The sequence below is a fragment of the Mollisia scopiformis genome, assembly GCF_001500285.1.
Source record: "Mollisia scopiformis unplaced genomic scaffold LY89scaffold_39, whole genome shotgun sequence".
NCBI classification, from domain to species: Eukaryota; Fungi; Ascomycota; class Leotiomycetes; order Helotiales; family Mollisiaceae; genus Mollisia; species Mollisia scopiformis.
This window is the reverse complement of record NW_017263619.1, coordinates 263,683-289,207: the sequence shown is the minus strand read 5'-3', so window position 1 is coordinate 289,207 and position 25,525 is coordinate 263,683. Positions and strand designations below refer to the sequence as shown.

The following is a 25,525-nucleotide window of genomic DNA, read 5'->3' as shown; positions in this document are numbered from 1 at the left end:
TTTTGGGGCCTGGGAAGACCCCTCAGTTCATGGAAGACGGCAACTCTGCTCACGGCCACAAGACTACTAGCAATATTTGTGCTACTTGGCGTACTTCTATGGGTATTACTCTATTCCCCCATCCTGCAGTTAGCCCTAATATAAATCCTATTGAGAAGTGCTAGAGGAGAATAAAACAAGCTCTCCATAGGCGCCTAAGGCAGCCAACAACTGAGGTTCAAATGGTTGTAGCAGTATTAGAAGAATGGGACAAAATTCCTCAGGAATGGATCAATGGGCTTATTGAGCAGCAGGACTTCTGGGTACACGACTTAATTAAGCGATGTGGCTGGTCTACAGCTAATTAATTAATAAAATTCATGATTCTGATGCCCTGAACGCACGGACTTTTGTCCCCATGTTCGTAAGTGCCATGCCGCAAGACGCCACGTATGTCTGAAGCCTGAAGGAATGATGCCGACAGCGATGTGTTTAGGGGTCTGTGCGCTAGACTTGAGCTCCGAGATCCAATCAGAGGAATTTGATCCCTGGAACGCTCGGACACATTCTGTTCAGCAAACTTTGTACCTCCAAAGCACCTTGACCCTTTGGCAAACCCTATAGCAACATCTGAATTCTTGTGCCTACAACTTCAATGTAGGATCTACGCCTTAAATTAACAGCCTTCAATCAGATCACTGCACATATATGTACTAGTCTATGCCTCAGTTCCGCAGTACCAGCAAAAACGGCCTCTTGCAGTAGAATAGTCACTTATGATCATCTTCAAGCTCGTGTGCCTGGATTGAAGCACTGTACGTACTTCGTACTGTCAGACTCCTTGAATGAACTGCTTCTCCACTTCTGGGTCTGTGTGTACAAAGGTACGTAGTTTCCCAGGGTCTATATCCATTGAAAATTACTTTTCTTGTTCCTTGCCAGCCCTCTGGAACCTTCACGCTACTTGACTTAAATTTTGATATACACTACGTTTTACCGGTGCTGAAGGTCGTCAGGGTCTTCTGCCTTCAGAGTAGTCCTGTCATACAAAAGTGGGGAATCGCAGTTTGTTCTGGGGGCGGGGGGAAATATATCCACTGTGTGGCCCGTGTATCGTGGCGTCAATGTCTCAGTAAGCAGAGTAAACCGGTTATTCCTTGCTGATCGTCGCCACATCGTGACTCATTTATTTTGTATTTCTATGGTTCTTCATCCATCAGTTCCAGGCAAGAGCAAGGCAATCGACTTACCTCACTTCGCTGGAGGATCCACAATAGCACTCAATCGTTCGATATTTCTGCACTGTTAAACCGCCGAACAATTAAGGCTGTGGTCTTAGTTTTCAATGGTCGAGTGTCCAATTTGTACGAAACCTGTCAAGCCGGCAAATATTAACCAGCATATCGACTCAGGATGTCAAACCTTCATTGAGGGTCACTCTCATGAACCTAGTCAACAGGATGGCGTATCGTCAGTGTCATCGTTCTTCCAGAAACCCGCAGCAAGTCGAACAGCTGTCAATGTAGTGCCGACAGTAGACGCGCCTATCTCTGTCGACATGTCGCGATCGACAACCAGGAACGCAATCGATGGAAATAAGAGACGTGTGGAATCCATCATGCCATCACGTGTTTCAGACGTCAATCCTGTCGATGTTGTTGGAGAAGGTCTTGCCTTTAAAAAACAGAAGACTAGCAACCCCTTTCAAAAGGAACTCCCTCTCGCCGCACGAATGAGACCACAAACCCTCGACGAAATCTGTGGCCAGGAGCTAGTTGGTCCAAATGGTGTGCTTCGAGAACTAATCATACAAGGCCGGATACCATCAATGATATTGTGGGGTGGCCCTGGAACCGGCAAAACAACGATTGCAAGGGTGATCGCTTCGACAGTCAAGAGCCGGTTCTTAGAAATTAACAGCACAAATTTTGGGGTTGGAGAGTGCAAAAAGCTCTTTTCCGAGGTACATATCGGCTTTGTGTTCGTATTGCGGACCTTTAACACTCACCGTCTCACAGGCCAGGAGCGAGCAGAAATTGACCAGTCGAAAGACAATCATTTTTTGTGACGAGATTCACCGCTTTTCAAAGTCACAGCAAGAAGTATTCTGTAAGCACTCACGGGCATATTCTCTTCTATTTCCTTACTGGTGAAGCTGACATACTACCTATGCAGTGGAGCCTGTTGAGTCAGGGCTGGTAACCTTGATCGGCGCAACAACCGAGTAAGATGCCCCCATTATCGACAACACACAAGAACCACCCGTTTACAGTCGCAGGAACCCGTCTTTCAAGATTCAGAGTACCTTACTGTCACGATGCCGTACTTTCACCCTCCAAAATCTGACCGTCAGCGATATCGAAACCATATTTGAGCGCGCCCTCGAACTCGAATATCCAAACCACTCTCGACCTCCCGTTCTTGACCCTGAAATGAAAGCCTATCTCTCTGCCTTTGCTGCAGGTGACGCACGTACTGCGCTGAATATTCTTGAACTCGCCATGAGTCTTTCAACACGCACAGACATTACAAAAGCAACCATCAAGAAGTCGATGACACAGACACTTGTTTATGATCGGGGTGGGGGCAGTCGCTATGATACCATGTCCGCCTTTCACAAGTCCATTCGAGGCAGTAATCCAGATGCCGCTCTCTACTATCTGGCACGCATGTTCGAGTTTGGAGAAGACCCTTTATGGATTACCCGTCATCTCATACTAATCGCTTCTGATGATATTGGAATAGCTGATAACACTTTGCTGCCGCTTGCCACTGCTGCTTATTCTGCTGCAGAGAAGATCGGTATGCCAGAATGTCGAATAAGCCTCGCACATGCCACGGTTGCTTTGGCTAAGGCGAAAAAGAGCACGAGCGTGTTTCTTGGCCTAGCCAGCGCTCTGACGGCTCTGAAAGAGCCCGGGATCTCTGCTCTGGCCGTGCCAATACATCTTAGGAACGTGCCAGCAGAATTGATGGAGGAGTTGGAACATAGGAAGAATTTGAAGTCTAATCCTGACTACAAACAAGGGACGGTCGAGCAGGAGGTAAGATAGTGCTACCTTCCCCTTTGTTTTATTGCAAAACCTGGCCATATTGAAGCTGAATTTGGTTCGGTAGTATCTACCTGATGTTCTTAAAGGGAGGAAATTCTTTAGAGAATGAAGGCGATCTTGACGTGGGGTACACTGATGAATAATGAAATTGGGATTGAGGCTCATACCTCTAGACACGGTTTAAACGCAGTCCCTAGTATAGTATGGTCTATTTGACGAAGGTTTAGTTTACGCTCCTGGAAGAGCCTATTTCGCATACCCACGCAATCATCGTTCCATCGTCAAAACTTGACAAAAAATGAATAATGAGTAGTAAACTTCAAACTAAGCATTCAAATTGATGAGCACTTGAAAACGCGACTGAGAGGTGAGCAGTGCTCAAGGGCTGTTCCGGTGAGCTGGCTGAGCCAAGGGTGAGCCAAGGGTGATTAGATAAAGTGGCCAGAGTTACTAACCGACCTTGGGACAAAGGAGAAGGGGAAAAAATATCTTAATAATAAGCTACACCACGAATGTTTAATTAGTCATTGAGCAAAGCTATAATCCAAGGCGTATCACGTGACATTATATCATCTAACTAGCGCTAGAAAAGGCTGGTTATCAGCCAGCGCCTCCTCTTACTCTTAGATCCTTAGTCAACTCAATCAACCTCTTTTACTCCTGTTGTTTGCTCTAGCCCTGTAGGGTCATACCCTTATTGGCTTCACAAGTCATTTAGATAATCGCTTTAAATGGTACAAGATACTATTACTGCTGCCGGCTAGGCGGAGAGGCACTAGCTATGATTATATTAGCGGGTACAGGGATATATTAGGAGTTGTTAAATAAGACACCACTTTTTAGAGGGTCCTACGATAAAACATAATAAGGATCATCCTTCTCTACATAGTGGATTCTAGCGCAGGGAGATCTTCAGTAGTGGACAAAGGGGGCCCTCTCGCGCCTTTTATGGATCCCTGAGTCAGGACAATCGTGGCATAAAACAGCGACCAACCCTGCGGAATTCGGCGTCAATCGCACCTGAATCTTGCGTTCAGCTGTAATATTAGCAACTTACGCTTCCCAAAAGTCCCACATCGCGTCGTACCGTGGTTAACTTGGTTTTCTTGTTGAATTTTCTATAAACGGGATTATTATCGATCCCAGACCTGTCCTCGGAGAGCTCATCTTTTGGGGCTGCTTCTATCTACTCGTCTAGATTCAGTCCTTTCCAACATCCTTTTGCCCGCTCAGTGCTCATAGCGTGTAGGCGCAGATGTGGATATTTGGAGTGGAAACGAGAAAAGAAGGTCTTGCTTGAGGAATGGGAGGGAATGGAGAGAGAGGTGAGAAGAGGGTGGAGAGAGAGGTGAGAAGAGGGTGAAAAGAGGGTGAGAAGAGGTTGGGAAGATGGGAGGGGGGATGGGTGAGAGGATATGTGAGAGGATGTGTGAGAAGATGTGTGAAGAGATGTGTGAAGAGATGTGTGAAGAGATGTGTGAGAAGATGGGAGAGAAAAAATGTGAAGGCAAGAGGGAGACAGCCATTTATAGAGTACGGAGCCCCAGGCAAACCGCAGAGAACGACATCAAACACCCTGAAGTAAGACGCAAGAAAATGTCCCTGCATATGGGCATTTTGCATGAAGACGGGCAGACGGGGATAATTGTCTGGAAATGAGTTCTGGCTGGCACAGTGGGAACAGATTTGAGATCCCTGGCGGGAAAAGGGCCCCTTTTGGGCCTTTCGTTAAAAGTTGACGGTGTCTGGTGAGATGGGTAAGCAGACCTGAGCAGACATGAGCCGAAGCTGAGCCGGGCCTGAGCCAGCCTGAGCAAAGGCGGCGCGAGATCACGTGAACTTGATGGTTGGGAGACCTCGAGATTCCGGTCAGGAAACAGCATTATCTTTACCAATCCTCAACCAAATAGTATAATTTTATATATATTCTTGTCCAGAATAATCACCTCTATCTAATAAACAAATAATATTTATCGTTGCGTTGATACTGGAGAATCATCAAGTGTTGATAAGGAATGAGTGGAGCTGATAAACTTTAAAGTTAGCCAAAAGTGGGTTAGATCAGGACACCCCTATCCGGCGTCCCCACAGTGCGAGAGGATTTCCAGATTCCTCTCTATGAGACTAGTGAAAGTACAATATGAAAACCAGAAGAAGCGTACAGTCACATCCATATGGTACCCTGAGATTCACTAGAAGCCATGATACCAAGGAGGTAACACGAATACTTCGTCCTTCTTTTCAAAATGGATCTTCTCTCAATATCAAACATCAGAGTTCAGTATGGTACCACCTAAAGATAGATCGTTGAGAGAAGTAAGTGCCTCTCGCTGCAAGGTAGAATAGGCATGAGTAAAATCAATAGTACTCAAGCTCTGATCGGGTGTAAATTCCTTTAGTTCCCTAAACACAAAGGTGTCTTTCGAGTTCCGTAGCTTTTCCAACTCCGTCGACAAGCAAAGGACTAAAAAAATAATTTAAATCTTCCAAAATAAGCTAATTGATAGCTGCGCTGACTTCATCGCGCCGAACTTCCAATATCCTCTTGTAGATAAATAGTATAATTTTCCCGTACTAATCTTTAACAACAACCGCTGCTTCAAGAAATTCCGCCAGAGACCATTTAGTCTTTGCTAGAGCGGCATATACACACTTCAACTTGTTCTCGATTGTGATGTTCGTTTGAGGAAGAAAAAAACGAGCTGGGATTCAGGACCTGGTTATTTCAAGATTGCCAAGTCAGGCTTCCAAATTATCTGTTTGCAACTCCCAAGTTGAGCCGCAAAACTGGCAGTTCGATCATACTGGCAGCCGTGTCGGAAATGAGATCTAAGTCTGATTCTGGGATTCGTGAGCATAAGTTCAGCTAATTTGGCCGACGACCATTTTGTGATCCCCTTGACTCGACCAAATTAAAAAAAAACCAACTACTAGCCAGGAGAATATTGCATCGAAATGGAAACACCAAATTCTCCCGCTGCCGCTGCAGTAATGACAAATACATCACTCCCACTCATGATCAGTAGTGTTTGTGACAAGCCGTTTACTCGAGGTAACTTTGTCTTTGCTTTGATTGAACTGACCCCTTTCCCGTTTTCTTTTCATCATGCTGATATTGTCGAGGCAGATTTACAATACAAACGGCACGTAGCATACTGCCGGAAAGCAAAAAGCCGGAAACGACGTCGCTCTTGCCGGGCTTGCTATCAAGCAAAGATAAAATGCGATGCTACTGAGCCATGTCATCAGTGCACTCGCAAAGATATCAAAAGCATATTTGATTAACAATATGGTGACAGAAGGTGTGAAGGCAAGAATGGCATAGAGACAGCTGTTTCTACAATGACAGTGAGTGCCGCCCTTGGCACTAATCCCGAAATGTCGACAGAGCAGTCGACCTCATCTGGGGCATTGGAGGAGACCTTGGACTTTGGTTCAGACCAGGATAACCTGCTTGGTCCAATCGAGCAGACCGAAGGAAATGTCTTTCATCACATACCATATTCATCGCAGTCGCCGTCCTCAACCAAAGATGGACCGCAGTTAATGGAGAGGTTAAGCCCATCAAGATTTCTCTTTTCGAGAGCCATTCGTGGCAACAAATACAACAACCAGCATTGCAAGATTCCAGGAGAACACATTCCAGACACTTCTCAATCAAACATTCCGCACCTCCATCGAAACCCTCAATTTCCAGCTCGACGACGATGCGAACTTGTATATGGGACAAGAGCTGCAACTAGCTTCTTTACCATCACCGTCGCCCTCAGATCTCCTCATCCCAACTGCACGAATAGTACCAACGACTCAACGTGAATTTCGCTGATCCTTGCAGCGATTTAATGATTCTTGGGGCGAGAATCTTGTTGGATTTTTAATATCGGCCACGGTCACGTGCGACTCGACATAATTCATACTAGGTCACACTTTCCAGCTTTGGAGTATGAAATGAGGAGCGATACATCCTAACATTTAGAGCGTGTCAGCAATGATATTAGGAAGTAGAACATTGTTTAGACCAGGAGCCAAACTCGCTCAACACGTGACCTCTCAGGGGCTGCCCACGATCTCGCCTCTTGGAAGCTTTTTTACCTAGACTTGCCACAAGCTTCGTCACGTCAAAAAAAAAGTGCCTACCACGGGAATACGTCCGCTCCCGTGTGTGTTGTGCGTCCTGAACGCAACTCTCCTTCCTTCCTTCCTTCAAGCATGGATAACATGTGCTTATCATTCATGCCCATCATCCTCGATCCTACCGTGGCAATGGAAGTCACCAGCCATAACACGTTACCTCGACCGACCTTGTCACTTCTCAAGATGAAACGGATGTCAGCACAGGGAGGAGGAAGTTGCTTCAGTTTCATAAATCGGACCGGTGTCGACCTCTTCGTCTCGGTGCGTCCGCCATATTTCGCTAGACCCAAAACTAGAGGTGCTAGGCGAATAGGGCCGGATCGCTGGAAACCTAACTGACTTGAGGGTTTCGAGATCAACGTCAAAAGTTAGATCGGGAGATGCCAAGTCTATCAGCTCAGGGGTAGAGAGTTACGTCTTACGAGTGCGGGGTTGATAGGTATTTGACAAATGATGGAACATTGGTTGAGGTTCATCACAACAACAGTAGTATCGACTGGATATGACATGGTCGCCAGTGGTGGGTGGTCGTATATCAAAAGGGCAAAGCGAAGCAAAGTGATTGCTGCAGGAGGAGATGATTCGACGTGGGGAAATGAGACGTCTGCCCCCACCTTCTCCTCAATATGGGCGTTCATCCGAGACTTATCGTATTGTTTTCTTTTTCATCACTCGAACACACATTACGGCAGATATCGCCATCGGTATCCGCCTCAACTGTCTCCAAGCCAATAGACCGTCAACGGTTTCCCTCTGTCTGATATCGAGCCGAGACAACGGTTACACGGTGTATCAAACGTTCTCCTGTGTCTCTCCCCTATTTCGTGAGCTCATCTTGTCGTTCAATATATTTTTCTTTCTTTACACCTTCCCCTTCAGGAATTCAGGAACCAAACTCTTGCCGTGCGTCGTTCAATATTTGGGCGACACCCGACATCGTCGTCGTCGTCGTCGCAGGGCTCTTCAGGCTGCGAATCAGCGAATCAGAAGTGCGAATGGGAGCACGTTTCTTGCTCTGCTCTGCTCGCAAGCGAAAGTGATATTTTAGTCTCGCGGGAGATCAACTCCCTTGTTGATCAGGGTGCTAAGCGAATTGCACGTGCAGCCAACAAGGAGCAAATGCAGGTCAACCGTCCAGACATGCGAGACGGCGGCCCACCGCGATCTCACCAACCATGGGCCAATGCCGAAAACAGTAGCATCACACGTGCCCCCTCTGGCCTGCGATTCGTCGTCGTCCTCGTCCTCCTTTCCTTCCCTTTGCAATCCCTTCTCGGTACAGTACCCTGGCCAGAGGGGGCCGGAGGTGATGGACGGGGGTGGTGACGGCCCAGTCGTGAGGCAGCGCGGGGCTAGACAGACTGAACATCCCAGAGGCAACCTGGCCACCCGGGAACCAGGAACAAGAATAAGCGTCCGCGCTGGTCAGGGCTGGTCGGGGCTGGGACAGGACAGTACGGAGGCAACAACGGCTCGAGAATGAGAATGGGCGAATGGTGGCGCCGGCCGCTACTGGCTGGCTGGTGTCAGTGTCAAAAATGAGCCGAAGTCCCCTTATCTTCTTTCCTAGCTCTCTCCCCCCGTGCGAGAGAGAGAGAGAGAGAGAGTTCGACGTCCAAGACCTTTATATCCCCGAGTATAGTACGTACATCCATCTGATCTGTGGTTGATCCTCCGCTCGCTCGGTTCTCTTCCCTCATCGCTCGGTACCTACAGTACAGCTTGAGGATCAACAAATATGTCACTGTCGGGTCAACATGCCGCGCTGCACGAGTTTTTTCGATGGGAGTCCCAGTCATGGGTCGAGGTCGTGAAGGATATCACCACAGATGAGAAGTCCTACTTTATGCCACTGGAGAACTTGAGGACCTATTTCAAGGCCAACGACAGCAAGAAGTTGAATCGGATTCTGTGTGAGGTGTTTGGGACAACTTTCCCGCCCGTTGACTCGGACTTCATATTACGCGATCACACGGCCGTTTTTGTCATCCTGTTGCGGATCGGGCAGGGGAAGCTGATTGAACATTTTGCCCAATATGAAGAACTATCAGACAGGCGATTACCATTCGATCCAGTTAATCCACCAAGAGAGCTTCTGGAAATCACGGAAGATAGAGATATCCTGGGCAGGTTTTGCGAGAAGCAGATCATGTACTGTGTTCCCGCCTTCAACGGAAATATGGTCAACAAGAATTTTGGACGACGTTTACTTCCCATCACATCCAAGGAGCCACAGGGAACCGAAGGTTTGGCCGGGAGATATGTTATCAAAGTATTTGGGCCCTTGAATAAACTGGTGCCAGCTGGACAAGAAACGGTAAAGAGTACTCACCCACGTGAGCTTGTCGGACCCACTGATAATGGTGACTCTAGACGAATAATCCGAACATCAACACTTTCGTCCTGAAACGGTATCCGACGAAAGAGGGTGAAGTGGATTATACGAAAGAAGTCAATGGGTTCCGAAGTGTGAAGCATGCGGATAGCATCATAAAGTTTTATGGTAGCTACATTCTCGGCAATGATCGAAACATTCTTCTGGAGTATGCAGACAAGGGATCTTTGGAGCACTTTTTCCAGAAAGAGACACCGCCGAGCCATGGAGGAGAGGTTATTAAATTCTGGGAAGGCCTTTTCGGGTTGATCAAGGGATTGAAGGCCATTCACTCGGTCGCAGAGTAAGTCACATGCTATAACAGAAGACTTAGTGCTTAAATTGAATAGGGGACATCATGATGTGAAGCCAGACACGATATCAGTTCTGAGTAATGGATTAGATTCAGCTGATTGTCTATTCAAGTTTTCAGATATCGGACTCTCCGCTCGTGGCAAGGGTAATAGGCAGTCGACCTCGAATGAGATGCAAGCTGCTCCAACTTATGGTAGGTCACACCCAAAAGTAAAATATTACAATACATTCTAATCTTCTTCAGGAGCCCCAGAATGCTACATGCCATACAACTCTGATGACAGAGCTGTCAAGGGTCCCAGTAAAGTCACAAGGGCAGCTGATATTTGGTCACTAGGTTGCGTCTATAGTGAGGCAGCAATATGGCTTGCGGACGGATACAAGGGATTACTGGACTATCGAAAACAACGGAAAGCAGAGACAGACAGAATTCTTTTCAAGGGTGGAGAATGCTTTCATGACGGCGAGCGGACACTACAGTCAGTTCTCGATGCCCATGCAGATATCGAGGATCGACTCAGGAGATCGGATTATATCACCAAAGACGTCCTGGACACGATGGTCGACGAAATGCTGTGGGAGGAAGATCGTCCTAACGCGAAGGCCTTGGCGCGGAAGGCCGAAATGGTATCGTCCAGAGCACGCCAGAAACTCAACACAAATTCAGCAGGTTCTTCAGATGGATTTTCTCGACCTGGTAGTAGTCAAAGTCGAGCATTGCCTTTACCACGCCTTCAGCCACCCACTGGACCCCTTCCACCAATCCCAAGACCACCTCCAAGTCTATCCTCGATTTCAGAAAGGCATCCAAATGATGTTGAGACTTGGCGAACAAGGATCGAGCCCTCGTCTAGATCTGTCATCAATGGACCGCCAAGCGTGATCACTAGTCCTACACTAGCCAACATCAAGATGATGAGTGCGAGTACTACTGAAAGTTTGTATGATCTCGACAATGAGATTGCCGGCTCTCTTGCAAGTTGGCAAATGTCCGATCAGATGACTGACATCAATTCGGAATCACCAATTACACCAATCACCTCGCCGCATGTTAGCGTCAACTACGATTTTCACAAGCATATTTCAAACGAGGGACGGCCAAGAGTACTGCGAACCATATCAAATGAGTATAGAGGTCCCCCTAGAGCCATTTCTACTGGGCTTTCACACGCAAATACCGATTGGGATACTGCCTCTACAGTAGCACCAGCTAGCGAACACCCAAGCATGTTCATCAAGGATGCCATCAATATGCCGTTACCCAGCGCAACCGAACGACAAGCCATGCGTAGCGACTCTAGATTCGACGATGTCAAGACTCTTCGACGAGCTACTAGCCAAGCCAGCAGTCAACAATCAAGCGCTCGTTCTGCAGCATCTCGACACAGTGTTCAAGCGGATTCTAGATCTATTGCTAGCTCCAATTCCGACCAAGCCCCTATACCGCCAAAATCCTCCAAACGATTGGGATTCTCTCTCTTCCCTACCAAATCTCGTCAAGCTTCACCGTTATCTCCTTTGAGCCCTGATAATACTCGACCTACCACTGCAAGGGTTGATTCGAGCGAAGATGCTTCAATGCCACGATCAATGCCGCCTCTGAACCCAGGAATGATGCCAGAAACAGCAGACCGAGGTTCAGCACCTGACTACCTTTCTCTTAACACAGCCCTCCAATGGAAAATGACCCATAAAAAAGTCAAGAAGGCATCGAAACTCCCTCCCCTCCCAGGAGCAGACCAACTCGAGCACCTCCACGACCGCGATCACGTACGTCCCATCCCGTCCCATCCCCCTCTCCCCTCACACACAAAACTAACCACCCAAAAAAAAAACAGGTCTTCATAATCGACGACTCCGCATCCATGACCCCCGTCTGGGCGGACGTCAAACGCCTCTTCGAAGCCCTCTCCTACATCGTAAAACCCATGTCCCCCAAGGGCACCGAACTAATCTTCACCGTATCCTACGACGCGTGGCAGCGGCGCGACACGTCCGAACTGTGCTCCTTCCTCGACAAGAAGACGTGCGCGGGCGAGACGGACATCTCGTGGCGTCTCGGCGTGCAGTTCTCGCTGTACAAGAATCGCTTTATTAATGAGAAGAAGAAGGAGTTGCTAGGGAAGAAGTTCGAGCCGGTCCGTCCGGTGAGTTTCTATGTGCTGACGAATGGGGAGTGGAGGAAGGAGGGCGGGGCGGTGAGGAAGGTGTTGGAGGATATGGTAGCGTGGATGAAGGAGATTAGTAAGCCGGGGTGGTGTACGGTGGAGTTTGTGAGCTTTGCGCAGAGTGCCAAGGCCATGGGGCATTTTGGGGATTTGGCGGGGTTGGAGTTTGATATGTGAGTTCTTTTCTTCTTCTTCTTCTCCTTATCCTTCCACTCTTCCACTATTTCATCGAGGAAAGAACTAACGTTAGAAATAGGGATGTACACGATTGTACGCGATGGACAGGCAACGTTCTCAAGATGCTACGAGGACCCCTCGATAAAGCGCTCTACGCGGACGATTCAAACGCGGGCGCTGGTGGGCCACCTGCTACGGCGAATGGAGGCGGGAGCCAGGTTTCCTCTGGTCCGTCGAGCGTGGGGAGTTCGGTCATGTTCTCGCATCCGAATGTGGGGAGTTCGTTCGAGCTGGCTTGATGATCTTCGAAGGGGCACGGGGCTTTGGATCGAAGAAAGACTGAGGCTAGGTGTGGCATTCTTGTTGGAGGGCTTGGGAAATTCTCGTTCGTGGACCTATTTTGTATATTCTTGGTGCATGTATGGTATGTTAGGTACTTACTAGAAGCTTGGATAAAAGCTGTGGATAACTCAACTTGTATGGATAGTAGGATGGATGTTTAGGTATCTTTAGATTTAGTAGATTTGTTTGTTGTACTGTACGCATGGATACCCTTATATATTTCCCATCTGCTTGCTGTATAATAATTCTTTTCGATGAATTGATGGATTCGTTTTATTTGAAATCCACTACTTTTCTTTCCAGGAGATAATAATCTCCTCACTATCACCCCAATCTCTTCAACCTCCATCTATGTGGGGGCTCTCTGAGTCTGTGAGCCTACGTAGATTTTGTATACTTTTTGGCACGTTGAGAATTTTTTTTTCATAAGCAATAGGAGGAAGGTTAAGCGAGGGTGTTTAGCGATGAATAGGTATAGGTATAGGTATTTTATACTATTCGAGGCTTGATTGAAGAAGTTGAAGAGGCCAATATATTCTAGCTCTTGTACCAACGCATATGTGTCCGTTCTACAAAACGGGCCAAAAAAATGCCCGTGAACAAGATCAAGGCCTACTCTTGCAGACTCGGCCCTTTGCAGAAGACATTCTGAGGATCATACCGTTTCTTCAACTCCACCAACCTCGGGAAATTAACCCCAAAAACCGTCTTCCCCGATGCACCAAGCGCTACCTCACATCAGAAACCGCTCACTCTCCAAAAAAAATAGAAAAAGTAGAAAAGACACTCACAATCATAATTCCCATACTCGCCCTCCCCGCTCTTCGTAACCTCATCCGTCCCCTCCCCCACTCTCCTCTCCAACTCTTCTCTCGCCATCCTACTCACCGCCCTCGTCCACTCCCTACACACCCCATCATTCACCTTGTCCCTCCACGTCGGCTGCAGCAGGATATTCCCATACGCGCCCCGATTCGCAAATGCGGTCGCCGTCTGCGGAACCGCGAGGATCTTCTTGAACGGCACGAATTCGAACATCACCAGCGTCTCCTGCGCATCCGGCACCTTCTCAATAAACGCTATATACTCATCCCATATCGTGTCCGCGAAGCTCAGCTCGAGCGGAGCGAGAAATGCAGACCCCTTCATCGTGCGCCGGAGGCCGTGGGCCGAGGGTCCATTGGCCAAAGTGTTGGATTCGGAGTACGGGATCTCTTTCGCGGTATTAACCAACGGCCCGAGATCCAGCAGCGACTTATAGTACTTCTCCGCCTCGTCCGCGGAGCCGTTGAACCACACGAGGGCCAGGATGACGGGCTGGCACGTTGGCGGGAGGGCCGCGAAACCCATGAGCATCACGGGTCCTGGTTCCGATTCCTGCACGACGGTGTTCGCCATCTGGATCACGGCGCCGAGGTGAGGTTTCGGGAAGATCATCAGGCCGCCCCAGACGGGCGATTTTTGGGAGTGGGCGCGGTAGATGAAGGTTGTTGCGACGCCGAAGCCAATGCCTGCTCCTTTGATGGCCCAGAAGAGATCTGGGTGAGAGGTGTCGGATGCGGTGACGATAGTCCCATCGGCGAGGACCATTTCTACGGAGAGAAGGTTGTCGATTACCAGCCCGTAGGCGGGCGAGAGGAAGCCGTAGCCGCCGCCGAGAGTTAGACCACCGATTCCGGTGCTGTGTAACATCAGTATATACTTTTGACAGAGATCTAGGAGTCGAAGAGCTTATCCATTCGAGGGGTTCAAAGAACATCTTCCTCGATGTCCAGCTCCCGAGGACGACCCCAAAGCCTCCAACTCCTAAGACGAATGCAAAAGTGGAGTAAAAGTCAAACATACTGATTAACAGTCCCTCCCACAGTCGCCATCTGGTACTTCTCCGCTTCCGCATCAACATCTCGCCAGAGCGCTCCTCCCTGAGCCGTAATAGTCTTCGCCTCCGGATCCACGGTCACTTTCCGCATCTTCGATAAATCGATACAGACCCCTCCATCCGTCGACGCAGCGCCGCTCGTCCCGTGACCGCCGCCTACGGTGGCGAGCTCGATGTTGTTCTCTTTGGCGAAGAGGACGATTTGAGAGACGTCGGCGGCGGTGGTGGGGTATACGACTAGGCCCTGGGGTTTGTTAGATAGAGGTGCTGGATGATGGGAGTGAGATTGATATGAACAGCAGGTTTCTCGGCAGCAGCGGACCATCTTTTGATGCTGTCTGCATACTTCTCTGAGTCCGGGGGGACGATTTCGGAGGTTGGTGAGAGCTTGGTCTTTAGTGTTTCGATTGCTGATTTGTCGATCGCCATGTTTGCTGCTGCTGCTTTCAATCTGATATGTTTGAGTGAGCTTAAGAGGATGAGGCTCGAGATGTTAGATGTATATGTACTTGTAAATGCGAAGGTTGATTAATCAGGTAGATGCTAGGGCTTATAAGCTTGGACTCCAGACGAGACGAGCAAACGTGGGGAGGCTCGCGGAGGACTGAAAAAGCCGAACTAATTAAGCGATGGCTGCGAGCATCACCCACCCTCTTTTCAACTCTTAATTTTCAACCGCTTTTCCACAAAAATTGGAGAAATGATAGAATTGATTCATTAGATAGTTGACATCTAAATATATTCTAGACTATAGTTTCATGAACATGCGTTGAGTATTGACAATTCAGTATAGTTGTGCAGCGAGGGGTAGTTTTTTCCCCTTGGGTGTCTATTTAGTCCGGGTTTTTCTGTCCACCGAGGGAGGTCAATCTGGAACACTAGACCTTCGATATAAGGGGCCTCCTCCCACTGTGTAAGATTGGAGGGAGGTCCAAGTTCGTTGCAAACGCAAGAAAGAAAGCCACCCCTCATGTAGTCAGCCGCTACGTACCGAACGTGGGGCATATTGGCGACTCGATTGTTGGTCAGCCTGCGTCGTGAGATGATTGTCCTGGTGGACTTTCCAACAATGTTTGTATTCTCGATGACTTGGATATCGATTAGAGTGGATTCTGGATTGGGGAATTGGTAAGACTGTTAGGTAGATGTGAGTAACATCCTTGTTGTATCGCACATGGCTACCAATCGGCAGTCACTTCGAGATGTGGAATCCTCAATTACCAACAACCTCATACTTAAACGAGGTACAGAAAACGAGAGTGGAATCACGTCACACATGCCGAAAAATCCTTATATATTTTGTCAGACGGCGGAAAGAGTTAAGAAAGGGGAAGTCAAGCGAGGTGGCCGCTTAGCAATAGGGGGTCTGAGACATCGGACGACTAGACTATTAGCGTGTCTCAAGTTTGAATGTCACTGAGGTATCCACTGAAGCACGGAAGAGCTGAGAATTATCTAGCTCTGCGATGAATGTACTCGAGCGATCAAGTGAGAAAGTACAATTTGCCTGGTTCTGAATTTCCCTCACATAACCATTCCTCAACAGATTCTAGTATTTATAACACAACATGCACCAGTGCCACCATTACTAAACGAATGTCCTTTTTGAGTGGTGACTAAGACGACAAAAACCGGAGGAAGGTGGAAGATTTGTGCCAGACAACATCTTGTAGGTCGTCGAATGTGGTAAGGCTGAAGGCGCTCATGAGCCAGTGAATGTGAGACATTGATATGTTGTGTAACTCCAGTTTATACATAGAAGCAGGCTCCAAACACACAACTTCTTCTCAAACCTTTTCATATTCCAACATTTCCAAATCGTCTATCAGCTCTTCATCCCAACTCCATCTCTCAAATGGCTAAGCAAGACGGCCTAGAATGGATCATGGAAACGTTTGGTCTAGAGCCTCGCTGGACAAGAGACCCAGACACCGCAAAGATCGAACAACTTGCGCGCAAACACCTCCACATCGCACCAAACTCTCCCTGTACCATCAAATTCCACGCCCGCGGCGCCTTCAACAAACTTTACAAAATCGAAACAGAAACAAGAAACGCCCTGATGCGAGTCACGTTACCCGTCGACCCTCACAACAAAACCAACAGCGAAGTCGCAACTATCGATTTCGTGCGCGAATTCACAGACATGCTGGTACCTCAAATCTTTGCGTTCGATGACTCGAACGAGATCGAGCTGGGGTTTGAGTGGATCTTGATGGAGCTACTACCGGGTGGAACTCTGCGGTCGAAATGGAGGAAAATGTCTGGAGATCGCAAGCGGGATTTGGTGAAGCAGGTCGTTAAGTATCAAGCTCAGCTCTTCCGTCACAGATTTGAGGCTGTTGGGAATATATTCTTTGATTTCGAGGCGCAGTCTACGTTGGATATTGTCACATCAACACCTCCTGTCATCAAAGAACCACGAGAAAACCCACTCCCTACAATAGGCCAACTGGTCTCAATGATATTCTTCTGGGGCAATCACATCAACCAGAACGTACCCCGCGGTCCATTCACCAACAGCGAAGACTGGATCCGCGCTCGACTGACCTTGATTCTCACCGATCAAGAAACTATCCTCTCAACCTCAACGGACGAAGACGAAATCGAAGACGCCCAATCCGCCAAAGACATCGCCAAAAGACTGCTCAAAATGCTTCCTAAGATCTTTCCCCCGGATACTCCTCCAGAAACAACTATCCTCTTCCACGACGACCTGTCCATGCAAAACATCCTCGTCGACGATAACGAGAAGATCACCGGCGTTATAGACTGGGAATGTGTATCCGCCCTCCCACTCTGGAGAGCGTGCCAACTGCCCCAGTTCCTCGAAGGCAGAGAACGAAACGAAGAACCAAAAAGAGAGCAGTACGCTTTAGACGACGGCAAAGAAGAAGATGAGGGAGAAAAAGAACCACTCGACAACGAAAGCATGAATAGTCTGTACTGGGAGCATCTGATGGAATACGAGCTAACGCAACTCCGCTTACTATTCCGCGAGGAAATGAGGATCGTGGCACCAGAATGGATTCAAGAAATGCAGAGCGGGGCCGAGAAAGCGGATTTCGAAGACGCGGTTCGGAACTGTGATAACGGGTGGCGGAGCAGCACAGTCGTAGCCTGGCTCGATGCGAGAGAGAAAGGGGAGAAGTGGAGCTTGAGGAAGAAGATGTTCGAGTGAGGGCAGGCTTGGAGAATTTCAAATAGCAAAACTTACCGACTGTCCATCAAATCAGGATGTCTCGCTCTTTTCAACGCCTCATGGAGACTCCACGCCGCTGACGTTCTTGCATCTCGTGCTCCTACCCGTCATAATTGTTCGTGACCCAATATCCTCACTGTGATCTTTCTTTCCCTGCGTTTTCAACCCCGATAACTTATCCCTCATTTCCACAGTGTCCGGCGATCTAGCATTGTCCGTCATGAAACATCGCAATGGATACCCATCCGAGTTGACCATACCAAGAAACACCGACCGCTTGCAACCTTGATGCCGATCGCTGTAACCCTTTCAGAAGCCCTTGTTTCCCCAGTATTGATTAGAATACTTCTAGGTATAGCTCTGCCAGCGATCATACGATGAGCTATGAACAGCAGGGCGATGGCTCGAAATCCTTGTTGACGACCAATTATAACCAAAGACCTCGAAGTGTATCGACGCGCCTGATGGGTTGCCTTTGGCCAATTTGGAACATCGAAATTGTTTGCATTGTGCCACAAATTGTGGAACTTCAGATGACTTTTGTTTGTTGAACTTGTTGCAGGAATCAATGGTTGTCAATGGACTCTGATGTGTTGTATATATGAATGGATATATATCTATTTTGGTGCGTCGAAGACATTGAAGCTTGATCGTACGAAGGCATCTAGCCTAGTGTCAGTTGTAAGATTAGCACGCGCAAGAAGGATGGGAGCAATTCGTATGCAGATATCATGCCGATGCCGATGCTAATCTTTGTCACGACTATGTACATCCTCGATCCGAAGTCGTCATCGTGAGTTCTGTGGTTGCGACTTGACCAACATTGGCATCGAATGTTGCCCCGTCCGAATTGGTATTAGCCTAATGCGGCCGCATCTGGAGCTGATAAGTGAAACTCACCTCACAACTCGGCGGCTATTCAACGATCAACAGCGTATGAAATCTGCAGTACTGAACTGAACCTACGTGGATCTTGAAGACGACCTAGTTGAACATCGTACCGATATCCGGATGGGGACTGGCGATGTCTCTTTAGACTCACGCACCGGCAGTTTAGGCAATGTTCCCATTGTCGTCCTTCGGGCAGCTCTCTCATTTGCCCTTACCCATGCCTCCAATATGGCACAGCGAAACCGAAGGTCAAGGCTTCAGCCGCCCATCCAACAGGGTTGGCGGCAATGATAGACCTCCTTTACTTTTCATACCCAGCTTTTCAAGGTAATCATCAGTCGTGTCATCTCATTTGTACTTTCGTCGTATATACGCATTATTGTTCCCTAGTCAACATTGATTCTTTTGCAATGATTTGTACAGTGTGTTACGATATGCTTCGCGGTCATTCTAACATACAGTGGAGAGGCACATTCCAATATTTATACTTCTGCCACCACTCCAACATTCAACAGCTACGGGAAAGTGCCCATAGAAGCTGTTCTATATGTCGTATTCTATTGATAGAGTTATTGCGAATTGAGGACAAGAAGAAAAAGCCCGTTCCCCAGAATATGTGGAGCGAGATTTACATTTACATCCGCAAGCTGAGCTGGAACGCATGGTTTGGACGAGGTCAAAGCGTATCTGAGGAGCAATTGAATTTAATCGAAGCTTACTTGTCTGAACATTATGTGGCCGGCCACGATGGAATCTATCGACTTGATTTCGAATTGGTCGATAAGACCAAGATCGGAACATTCGTGTTGCAGCGTCTAGACTGCATTTCTGAGACGTCTGAGAGAGGAGAAAGTTCCACTCCGCAAAGGATCGGTGAGTTCTTGGAAATTGCATCAACGTCAGAGTCTCATGCTAGAGATAGAACCGCTTACTCTTGACTCGCTTTATACACCAAGTACCACCCGCACATCCGCCGATAGCGTGCTTACTCTAGCCAGGGAATGGATCGAGAAGTGTTCTCGAGAGCATGATGCTTGTCCTCTCAAGGAAGACTTCGACTCCTGGTATCCGAGTAGATTGTTAGACCTTGGTGAAGCGACCGAATCCAATTCTCGAGTAGATTTCGATCATGTGCGACTGATATCAACGGAAGAAGTGCTTCGAAATGGCCCCACCAAGGATTGCTACTACGTAACTTTGAGCCATTGTTGTAAGTCTCTGAATGAGAAGGCATCGACTCTACTTTGAGTGTTCAAAAATTCCAATTCCCTCACTATACTATTTATAGCCAATTGAAAGAAGCATGCTAATTTACTCTGTCTACTCACAGGGGGCAAAGCTCATTTCACGACGCTTACTGTAGACAAACTCGCGTCCTTTCATGAAGGTATCAAGATTGAGATCCTACCACGCACGTTTCAAGACGCTATTTTTGTCGCTCGCCGACTTAGTAGCAAGATCCGGTATATATGGATAGACTCGTTATGCATTATGCAAGGGAGCATTCCAGAAGCGTACGAGGATTGGCTCAGAGAATCTGCCCAAAGTACGTATCTCCTGTCCTGCAACTGTGCATATCTTTGCTATCCCATCTGCTTTTGTCCCATATCCGGAGAAGAAGAATTCTAATTACTTCAACTTCCAGTGTATCAAATATATCGATATTCTTACTGTAATCTATCAGCAACAGCTGCTGTCGATAGCTCGGTGGGCCTGTTTTTCCAAAGGGAGCCACGAGATTTGTGGGAGACTGACATCAATCTCAACGTGGAAGGTGTGATTAGAGAGTCTCTGGCCGTCTCTTTGAGAACGAATCAAGCTTTGACAGCACAACTTGGTGCGACCGTCCCCGAATCGAATCCTGAAATCCAACGCCAGGAAACGCCTCGAATCGAACGTTGTCGGATTCTGGATGTCTCATTTTGGACACGATACGTGGAGGACGCACCTGTCAACACGAGAGGCTGGGTCTTCCAAGAGAGGTTGATGGCGCCACGCGTGCTGCACTTTTGCCAGAATCAAATTGCCTTCGAATGTCGACATCATTATGCTGCAGAATCATGCTGGACGGGGCTTCACAATTTCCGGATGCAAGGAGGAGACATTGTGCAAAGAGACAAATTCAAAAGTCTCATACCACATAGAGACAATGGAAGCCTTGGGAACTTGGAGTCTGATAATCCGTTCCTAGATCCAACATCGCAGATAGATATCTATCGGCGCTGGAAGCGTGTGGTAGAAGTATATTCGAAGATGCGGCTCACCAATCCCAAGGACAAGCTCATTGCGCTTGCTGGCGTGGCTCAAATGACATTCGATGAGAATCATGATTTCTACGTGGCAGGCATGTGGAGGACCTATCTTGAAAGTCAGCTGTTGTGGTTCGTCGATGCGGTATACGAGGATGGTCGATTCTATTACAGGTCCGAGCGACCAAAGTTCTACCGTGCTCCTACCTTTTCTTGGGCAGCCGTAGATGTACCACATGGGATCAACTACGGCGAGATCACCGATCACGATCTTCTGATTTCAGTTGTGGAAGTCGACATATCTCCCGACTCAGAGAATTTCAAATTCGGTCCGGTGAAGTCTGGATACTTAACGGTCAGAGGCGTCGTGAATAAGGTTGAACTGGCCGAAATACCTATGAATGGGTATGTTCGGTATGCCTGGCATTTAGTGACCAAGACGGACACGCGAACAGTCATGCACAGAAATGTGTACCTCGACAGTCCCGCCAGTGACATAAATATCCTCGGACGAAATGGCAGGGTCCACTGTCTAGCAGCTCGGAAAGACACTTCTGGATACCTTATCTGCCTCTTACTACAATTGGAAACCGAAGGCAACATGGAGACGGGAAGTTATAAGCGCATTGGTCTGGCAAAAATTCCTTCGTACGAAGAGGGGCAGGAGAGGATGCTTGAATTCTCAGACGAGGACGAGCCTATACCTTATGGGAACTGGGATGCCAACTGCCAGAAGCATACAATACGAATAGTATAGCAACAAACTATAAATTGCTTTATATTGAAAATAGAGCATACATGGCTATAATGAATGCTTACAAAGTATCATAATAAATTGCAAGGGTTGCAATAATTTGCTTGGAAGCATTCAAGCTCAGGAAACATCGAATTCTAGGATACCCAGAGTTTTGTAGCAGAAAAGCTAAAATAAAATAAGTTGGAGGAAGATTCATCTCTATCTGACGGATAAGGAGAGAGCTCCGCCAAAATTCGTACTCGTGATGTATACTTATTGGAAGATCTGGTTCGTCAACTCAGCCTAACCGTAGCGCGCTGCATCCACCGTCACTCCTGTGTTAAGCTCCAGCAGCTGTGTGGGGATGAGCGAACTCTGTGACTTGAGCGATATGTCTCACTTGAATGCCTCCCAAAGAAGCAAACTCGAACAGAGCAGCAGATCTCAAGCAATCAGAAAGCTCAGCCGCACATTTGGGAGGCCCCTCGCTTAGCAACTTTATGTGGAGTGGCGCAGCAGGTCGAAGCCTCGACATCTCGGTCTGCCTTGGCTGCCTTACAGGCATTTACACCAATGAACGGCATGAGTCAACGCCGAGTAGCAGCCAATCTGATGCAAGTGGCTGCTGGCATTTTGGAGGCCCTCCATTGTCAAGAGTACTTGAAGCCTGGGGCCCCTTTCGCTCTCGAAATCCTCAAAATTCTTGCCTAAAATCTCATTTCACCTCTAACCACCACCCTAATTCATCATTCTCTGTACTCCTATTGTTCACAACCCAACATTCCCGCCCGGCCATTGGGCCAACAGAAGTATGTTTTTGAAAGCCTCATGATCACGTGACTGTATTCTTTCTGAACTCCCGTCGCGTTGTGAATCGAAGGCCTCCCATAATTGCAGATAATAGTGGAACAAAGCTAATGCAATCTGTAGCCATGGTGTTCTCTTCAGAGATAGCGTTTCTTTCGCCATCGACATCATATGCACAGCCTAGGTGAGATTTCCTCGCCATGCCCTTGTTGCTTTGACACATACTGACATGAACTCTAGTTCTGATATACACTCTTATAGAGACCTCCTTATACCCTCTACGCTACTCATGACATCCCCTGCATGCGCTTCCAGTCTGAGTAGTCAGGCTTCCTGGCTAGATAGCGGTCCCTCTGAAGAGGATGATCTGCTTCTCTGTAGCCGTATAGAACCAGTTACTGCTTATGAAGCATTATCCTATTGTTGGGGTCCCAAGCTTGATTGCACACGACAACGATATTCGGACGAATACGTCCTGGCCCTCGTCAAGAGTGGTATAGTCCGCATCGGACTGTACGAAAATGCCAACTTGGACCACGAATTGGGACAGAGCGTTTCCCCCCATATCAAAGACAAAGATCCAAGTACATTTGATGACGACCCCGGATCATTGCTTCGCCAATATTTCGATCAGAATATTCTTGTCAAGGATGACAAGCCGAGCTTCCCTGATTTTGGACGAAACGACCAGAAAGACAACATGGGTGGAGAAATCATCGATGATCTTGAGACCTTGTTCGACAATATATACCCTATATCTTTATCAATCACATCATTCGCCTCGAAGTTGTTCGTCGCCTGGATGCTGTGGACTGTAGCATGGTACACGACAATGGTCGCCATTCTGGTTTATGTTGACAGTCTCGATCTGCCTCCTTCTCATCGCAATCAAGACTACCTCTTGCTATTGGAATATTCGACTCCTCTCTGCGGAATCTTTTTTTGGGTCCTTTGCCCAAAGTTTTCCACCATGGCATACGGGTCGTTCGTTGCGCTGGCGAATTGGGACACCTTCATCAACCTTGCGACATGCTTGCCTTTCGGGTTGTGGATCTATGTCTGGACCAAATATCTCGTGTTGAACCGTTCCCTCAGTTACTGCCGTCAAGCGTACAGCAATGATATGTCTATGGTAGGCTACCCCGCTGGGGCTCACCCTTCTTTTTCTGACACCTTGACAGTCTTTCAAACAAAAACAAGCAACAGCTTCGAGCATTCTTGATTTTGCTTTCAGAGTAAGCTAGCCCTTCTAAAGATCACCTGAAGATGGCTAACCAAATATAGTGTTTCCTAAACTGCGGCGCGGCTGTGCCTACGATTGGGGTCTTTCTGAGAAAGGCATGGGTACTGCGACATAACTTAATCTACCTACTTCAAAAGCTAATCTTGATGCAGCCTACCATGCCGGATAGTCAAGCCTTCGAAGAATTCCAAGGGCCATCGATTTCTGGCATTCTTGAGTCTGGGTATCGGCATGTCCGTTTCTACAGGCCAATTAATAAGAGATCCTCCCAATCCGGGGAGAGAAAGGAGTTCGCAAGAACGACAACCTGGGACTTGCCTCATATCACTATTCAGATGCCAGTATACAAGGAAAACTTTGGGAAAGTCATCACCCCCACGGTGAAATCACTGAAACTTGCAATGGCAAGATATGAGCGATCTGGTGGGACTTCTTCTATCTTCGTGAAGAATGGTATGCTATCTACCCGTAAATGTAAAATTGAAACGTTGCTAACGATCTGCAGATGGAATGTCTTTGGCCAAGCTTGAGTTATCGGAACGAGATCGTTTCAGTGTCAACATGGAACAACTATCAATGGGGACATCAGAAGACGATGTTCATGACAAGAGCCATGAACATCGTCTTCTTACTCCTCTGTTGATTATGATTTCGTCTCCACGACTGAACCTTTCAGCTGGTACCCAATTGCTGAGTCATTTGGGTGCGAGATGGCTGAGAGTGTTCGAAAACTTCAAGCCGGCCTTGACTTTGAGGATCATGTTGGTACCAACATGATCCAACCCACAATGACCTCAGTATATTGTCTTTAAACTGCTGAATTTAGCACCCACACCACTCTCACCAACCTTCGTGCTAAGTTACCTCAAACTTCTTGCCGATCGCCCAACCAACCCAAAGCTTTCGAGTCCAAGGACTCCACAACATCATGGATTACCAAGCCTACATCGACCCAAACATGCTAAACCAAACCAACGAAGTCGAGGCGAATGAATTGTCATTCGACCTCGACGAATTTATCAACCAATACACCATGGCCTCCGAACCATGGGACAACGGGACCTTCGAATGGATGCCGCAGCCTGAGGAGAACCTCGACATGTCTTGGGGAGATATCCCATTTCCTGCAGTGAAACCAGACCTTTCTATGTCATCGTCGGGGACCTCCAATTTCTACGTTCCATTCGAGGAGTTCGAGCAGATGTTCTACCCATCTCCCGACTCTCAACCCCAACACCCATCCTCCGAATCCTCCTTTGCTGGCTCCCTCCTCTCCGATCGTTCCTCACCGTCAACCTCAGAAACCATCTCTGACCGCCCAACTTCGGAGACCCAGTCCCCCTCACCACCTTCCACGGGCCCGGCCTTCAAATGCCGCTTCTGCGCCGACACATTCGAAAAGAGACATCTCTTAAAGTAAGTTTCCCTTCTGTCCACTTGCCAAATCAATTCATAACCAATGTCTCTCTCCACAGCCGGCACGAGAATAAACATACCAAGCCCGTCCCATGCCCCGTCTCAGGCTGCCCCCACCGCACAGCCAAACGCCGCGACATGCAGCGCCACGTCGTAGTCCACCACTCTCACGAGGCGCCTGTCGCGGTCCCGAAGTTTCTGTGTCCGGTGGGCGGCTGTAAGTACGCCGAGGCGGGGTTCAAGAGGAAGGATCATTTGGTGAGGCATTTGGAGAGGAAGCATCCCTGAGTCCTTTCTCAATTTTAATTCACATCTTGCTTGTTAGCGGGTTGGGTAAGGCGTTTCTGTGATTTTGTATTGACGTGATATATAGACCGTAAATAGGTCATTGTGAATAAAAGTAAAACCTTAAATCTATCTACTTGAACAATGGTGATTTATTTGAGCGTTCATAGCCAGTGCTCGCTTGCGAGGCGATCGCTCAGGGGCTCGGCTACTTCATGCCCCTCTCATAGTTGAACCACATGCAGCCTTACGACTGTCAAAGCCATTAAAGTCAC

The 25,525-nt window shown here is 47.9% G+C and overlaps 10 protein-coding genes across 10 annotated transcripts; 9 read left to right on the top strand and 1 right to left on the bottom strand.

Moving 5' to 3' along the window:
* Nucleotides 1-1,324: 1,324 nt before the first annotated feature.
* Nucleotides 1,325-3,141, top strand: LY89DRAFT_602291 (putative AAA family ATPase; the record flags this gene model as incomplete). Its single annotated transcript, XM_018210237.1, has 5 exons — nucleotides 1,325-1,942; nucleotides 1,998-2,088; nucleotides 2,155-2,203; nucleotides 2,258-3,023; nucleotides 3,097-3,141. 5 exons carry the CDS (start codon nucleotides 1,325-1,327, stop codon nucleotides 3,139-3,141), a joined length of 1,569 nt encoding a protein of 522 aa, XP_018061370.1.
* Nucleotides 3,142-6,374: 3,233 nt separating this feature from the next.
* On the top strand, nucleotides 6,375-6,848 carry LY89DRAFT_743341 (uncharacterized protein; the record flags this gene model as incomplete). Its single annotated transcript, XM_018220941.1, has 1 exon — nucleotides 6,375-6,848. The coding sequence occupies one exon, from the start codon at nucleotides 6,375-6,377 to the stop codon at nucleotides 6,846-6,848; it is 474 nt and encodes a 157-aa protein (XP_018061369.1).
* A 321-nt stretch (nucleotides 6,849-7,169) lies between these two features.
* Nucleotides 7,170-7,709, top strand: LY89DRAFT_692088 (uncharacterized protein; the record flags this gene model as incomplete). The annotated part of the gene is made up of 1 exon (XM_018216469.1): nucleotides 7,170-7,709. A coding segment is annotated over exon 1 (260 nt), but the record flags the coding sequence as incomplete, so codon positions are not given.
* A 34-nt stretch (nucleotides 7,710-7,743) lies between these two features.
* Nucleotides 7,744-8,720, top strand: LY89DRAFT_767343 (uncharacterized protein; the record flags this gene model as incomplete). Its single annotated transcript, XM_018221755.1, has 2 exons — nucleotides 7,744-7,953; nucleotides 8,046-8,720. 2 exons carry the CDS (start codon nucleotides 7,744-7,746, stop codon nucleotides 8,490-8,492), a joined length of 657 nt encoding a protein of 218 aa, XP_018061367.1. The 3' UTR covers nucleotides 8,493-8,720.
* LY89DRAFT_375144 (uncharacterized protein) lies at nucleotides 8,721-12,599 on the top strand. Its single transcript, XM_018207085.1, has 6 exons — nucleotides 8,721-9,483; nucleotides 9,540-9,844; nucleotides 9,891-10,048; nucleotides 10,100-11,625; nucleotides 11,694-12,196; nucleotides 12,280-12,599. Exons 1-6 carry the CDS (start codon nucleotides 8,905-8,907, stop codon nucleotides 12,497-12,499), a joined length of 3,291 nt encoding a protein of 1,096 aa, XP_018061366.1. The 5' UTR covers nucleotides 8,721-8,904; the 3' UTR covers nucleotides 12,500-12,599.
* A 352-nt stretch (nucleotides 12,600-12,951) lies between these two features.
* Nucleotides 12,952-14,996, bottom strand: LY89DRAFT_692085 (FAD-binding domain-containing protein). The gene is made up of 4 exons (XM_018216468.1): nucleotides 14,719-14,996; nucleotides 14,388-14,665; nucleotides 13,334-14,223; nucleotides 12,952-13,270 (listed from the first exon to the last, which is right to left on the bottom strand). The coding sequence occupies exons 1-4, from the start codon at nucleotides 14,848-14,850 to the stop codon at nucleotides 13,155-13,157; spliced, it is 1,416 nt and encodes a 471-aa protein (XP_018061365.1). The 5' UTR covers nucleotides 14,851-14,996; the 3' UTR covers nucleotides 12,952-13,154.
* A 1,225-nt stretch (nucleotides 14,997-16,221) lies between these two features.
* On the top strand, nucleotides 16,222-17,881 carry LY89DRAFT_692084 (kinase-like protein). Its single transcript, XM_018216467.1, has one exon. The coding sequence runs from the start codon at nucleotides 16,277-16,279 to the stop codon at nucleotides 17,600-17,602; it is 1,326 nt and encodes a 441-aa protein (XP_018061364.1). The 5' UTR covers nucleotides 16,222-16,276; the 3' UTR covers nucleotides 17,603-17,881.
* A 672-nt stretch (nucleotides 17,882-18,553) lies between these two features.
* On the top strand, nucleotides 18,554-21,649 carry LY89DRAFT_790099 (HET-domain-containing protein). The gene is made up of 4 exons (XM_018223333.1): nucleotides 18,554-19,387; nucleotides 19,437-19,724; nucleotides 19,845-20,060; nucleotides 20,160-21,649. Exons 1-4 carry the CDS (start codon nucleotides 18,802-18,804, stop codon nucleotides 21,518-21,520), a joined length of 2,451 nt encoding a protein of 816 aa, XP_018061363.1. The 5' UTR covers nucleotides 18,554-18,801; the 3' UTR covers nucleotides 21,521-21,649.
* Nucleotides 21,650-22,155: 506 nt separating this feature from the next.
* LY89DRAFT_375071 (uncharacterized protein) lies at nucleotides 22,156-24,550 on the top strand. The gene is made up of 7 exons (XM_018207084.1): nucleotides 22,156-22,308; nucleotides 22,430-22,490; nucleotides 22,547-23,438; nucleotides 23,488-23,541; nucleotides 23,591-23,650; nucleotides 23,702-24,002; nucleotides 24,055-24,550. The coding sequence occupies exons 2-7, from the start codon at nucleotides 22,432-22,434 to the stop codon at nucleotides 24,324-24,326; spliced, it is 1,638 nt and encodes a 545-aa protein (XP_018061362.1). The 5' UTR covers nucleotides 22,156-22,308; nucleotides 22,430-22,431; the 3' UTR covers nucleotides 24,327-24,550.
* Nucleotides 24,551-25,377, top strand: LY89DRAFT_375069 (uncharacterized protein). The gene is made up of 2 exons (XM_018207083.1): nucleotides 24,551-24,965; nucleotides 25,025-25,377. Exons 1-2 carry the CDS (start codon nucleotides 24,583-24,585, stop codon nucleotides 25,251-25,253), a joined length of 612 nt encoding a protein of 203 aa, XP_018061361.1. The 5' UTR covers nucleotides 24,551-24,582; the 3' UTR covers nucleotides 25,254-25,377.
* The last annotated feature ends 148 nt before the right edge of the window (nucleotides 25,378-25,525 follow it).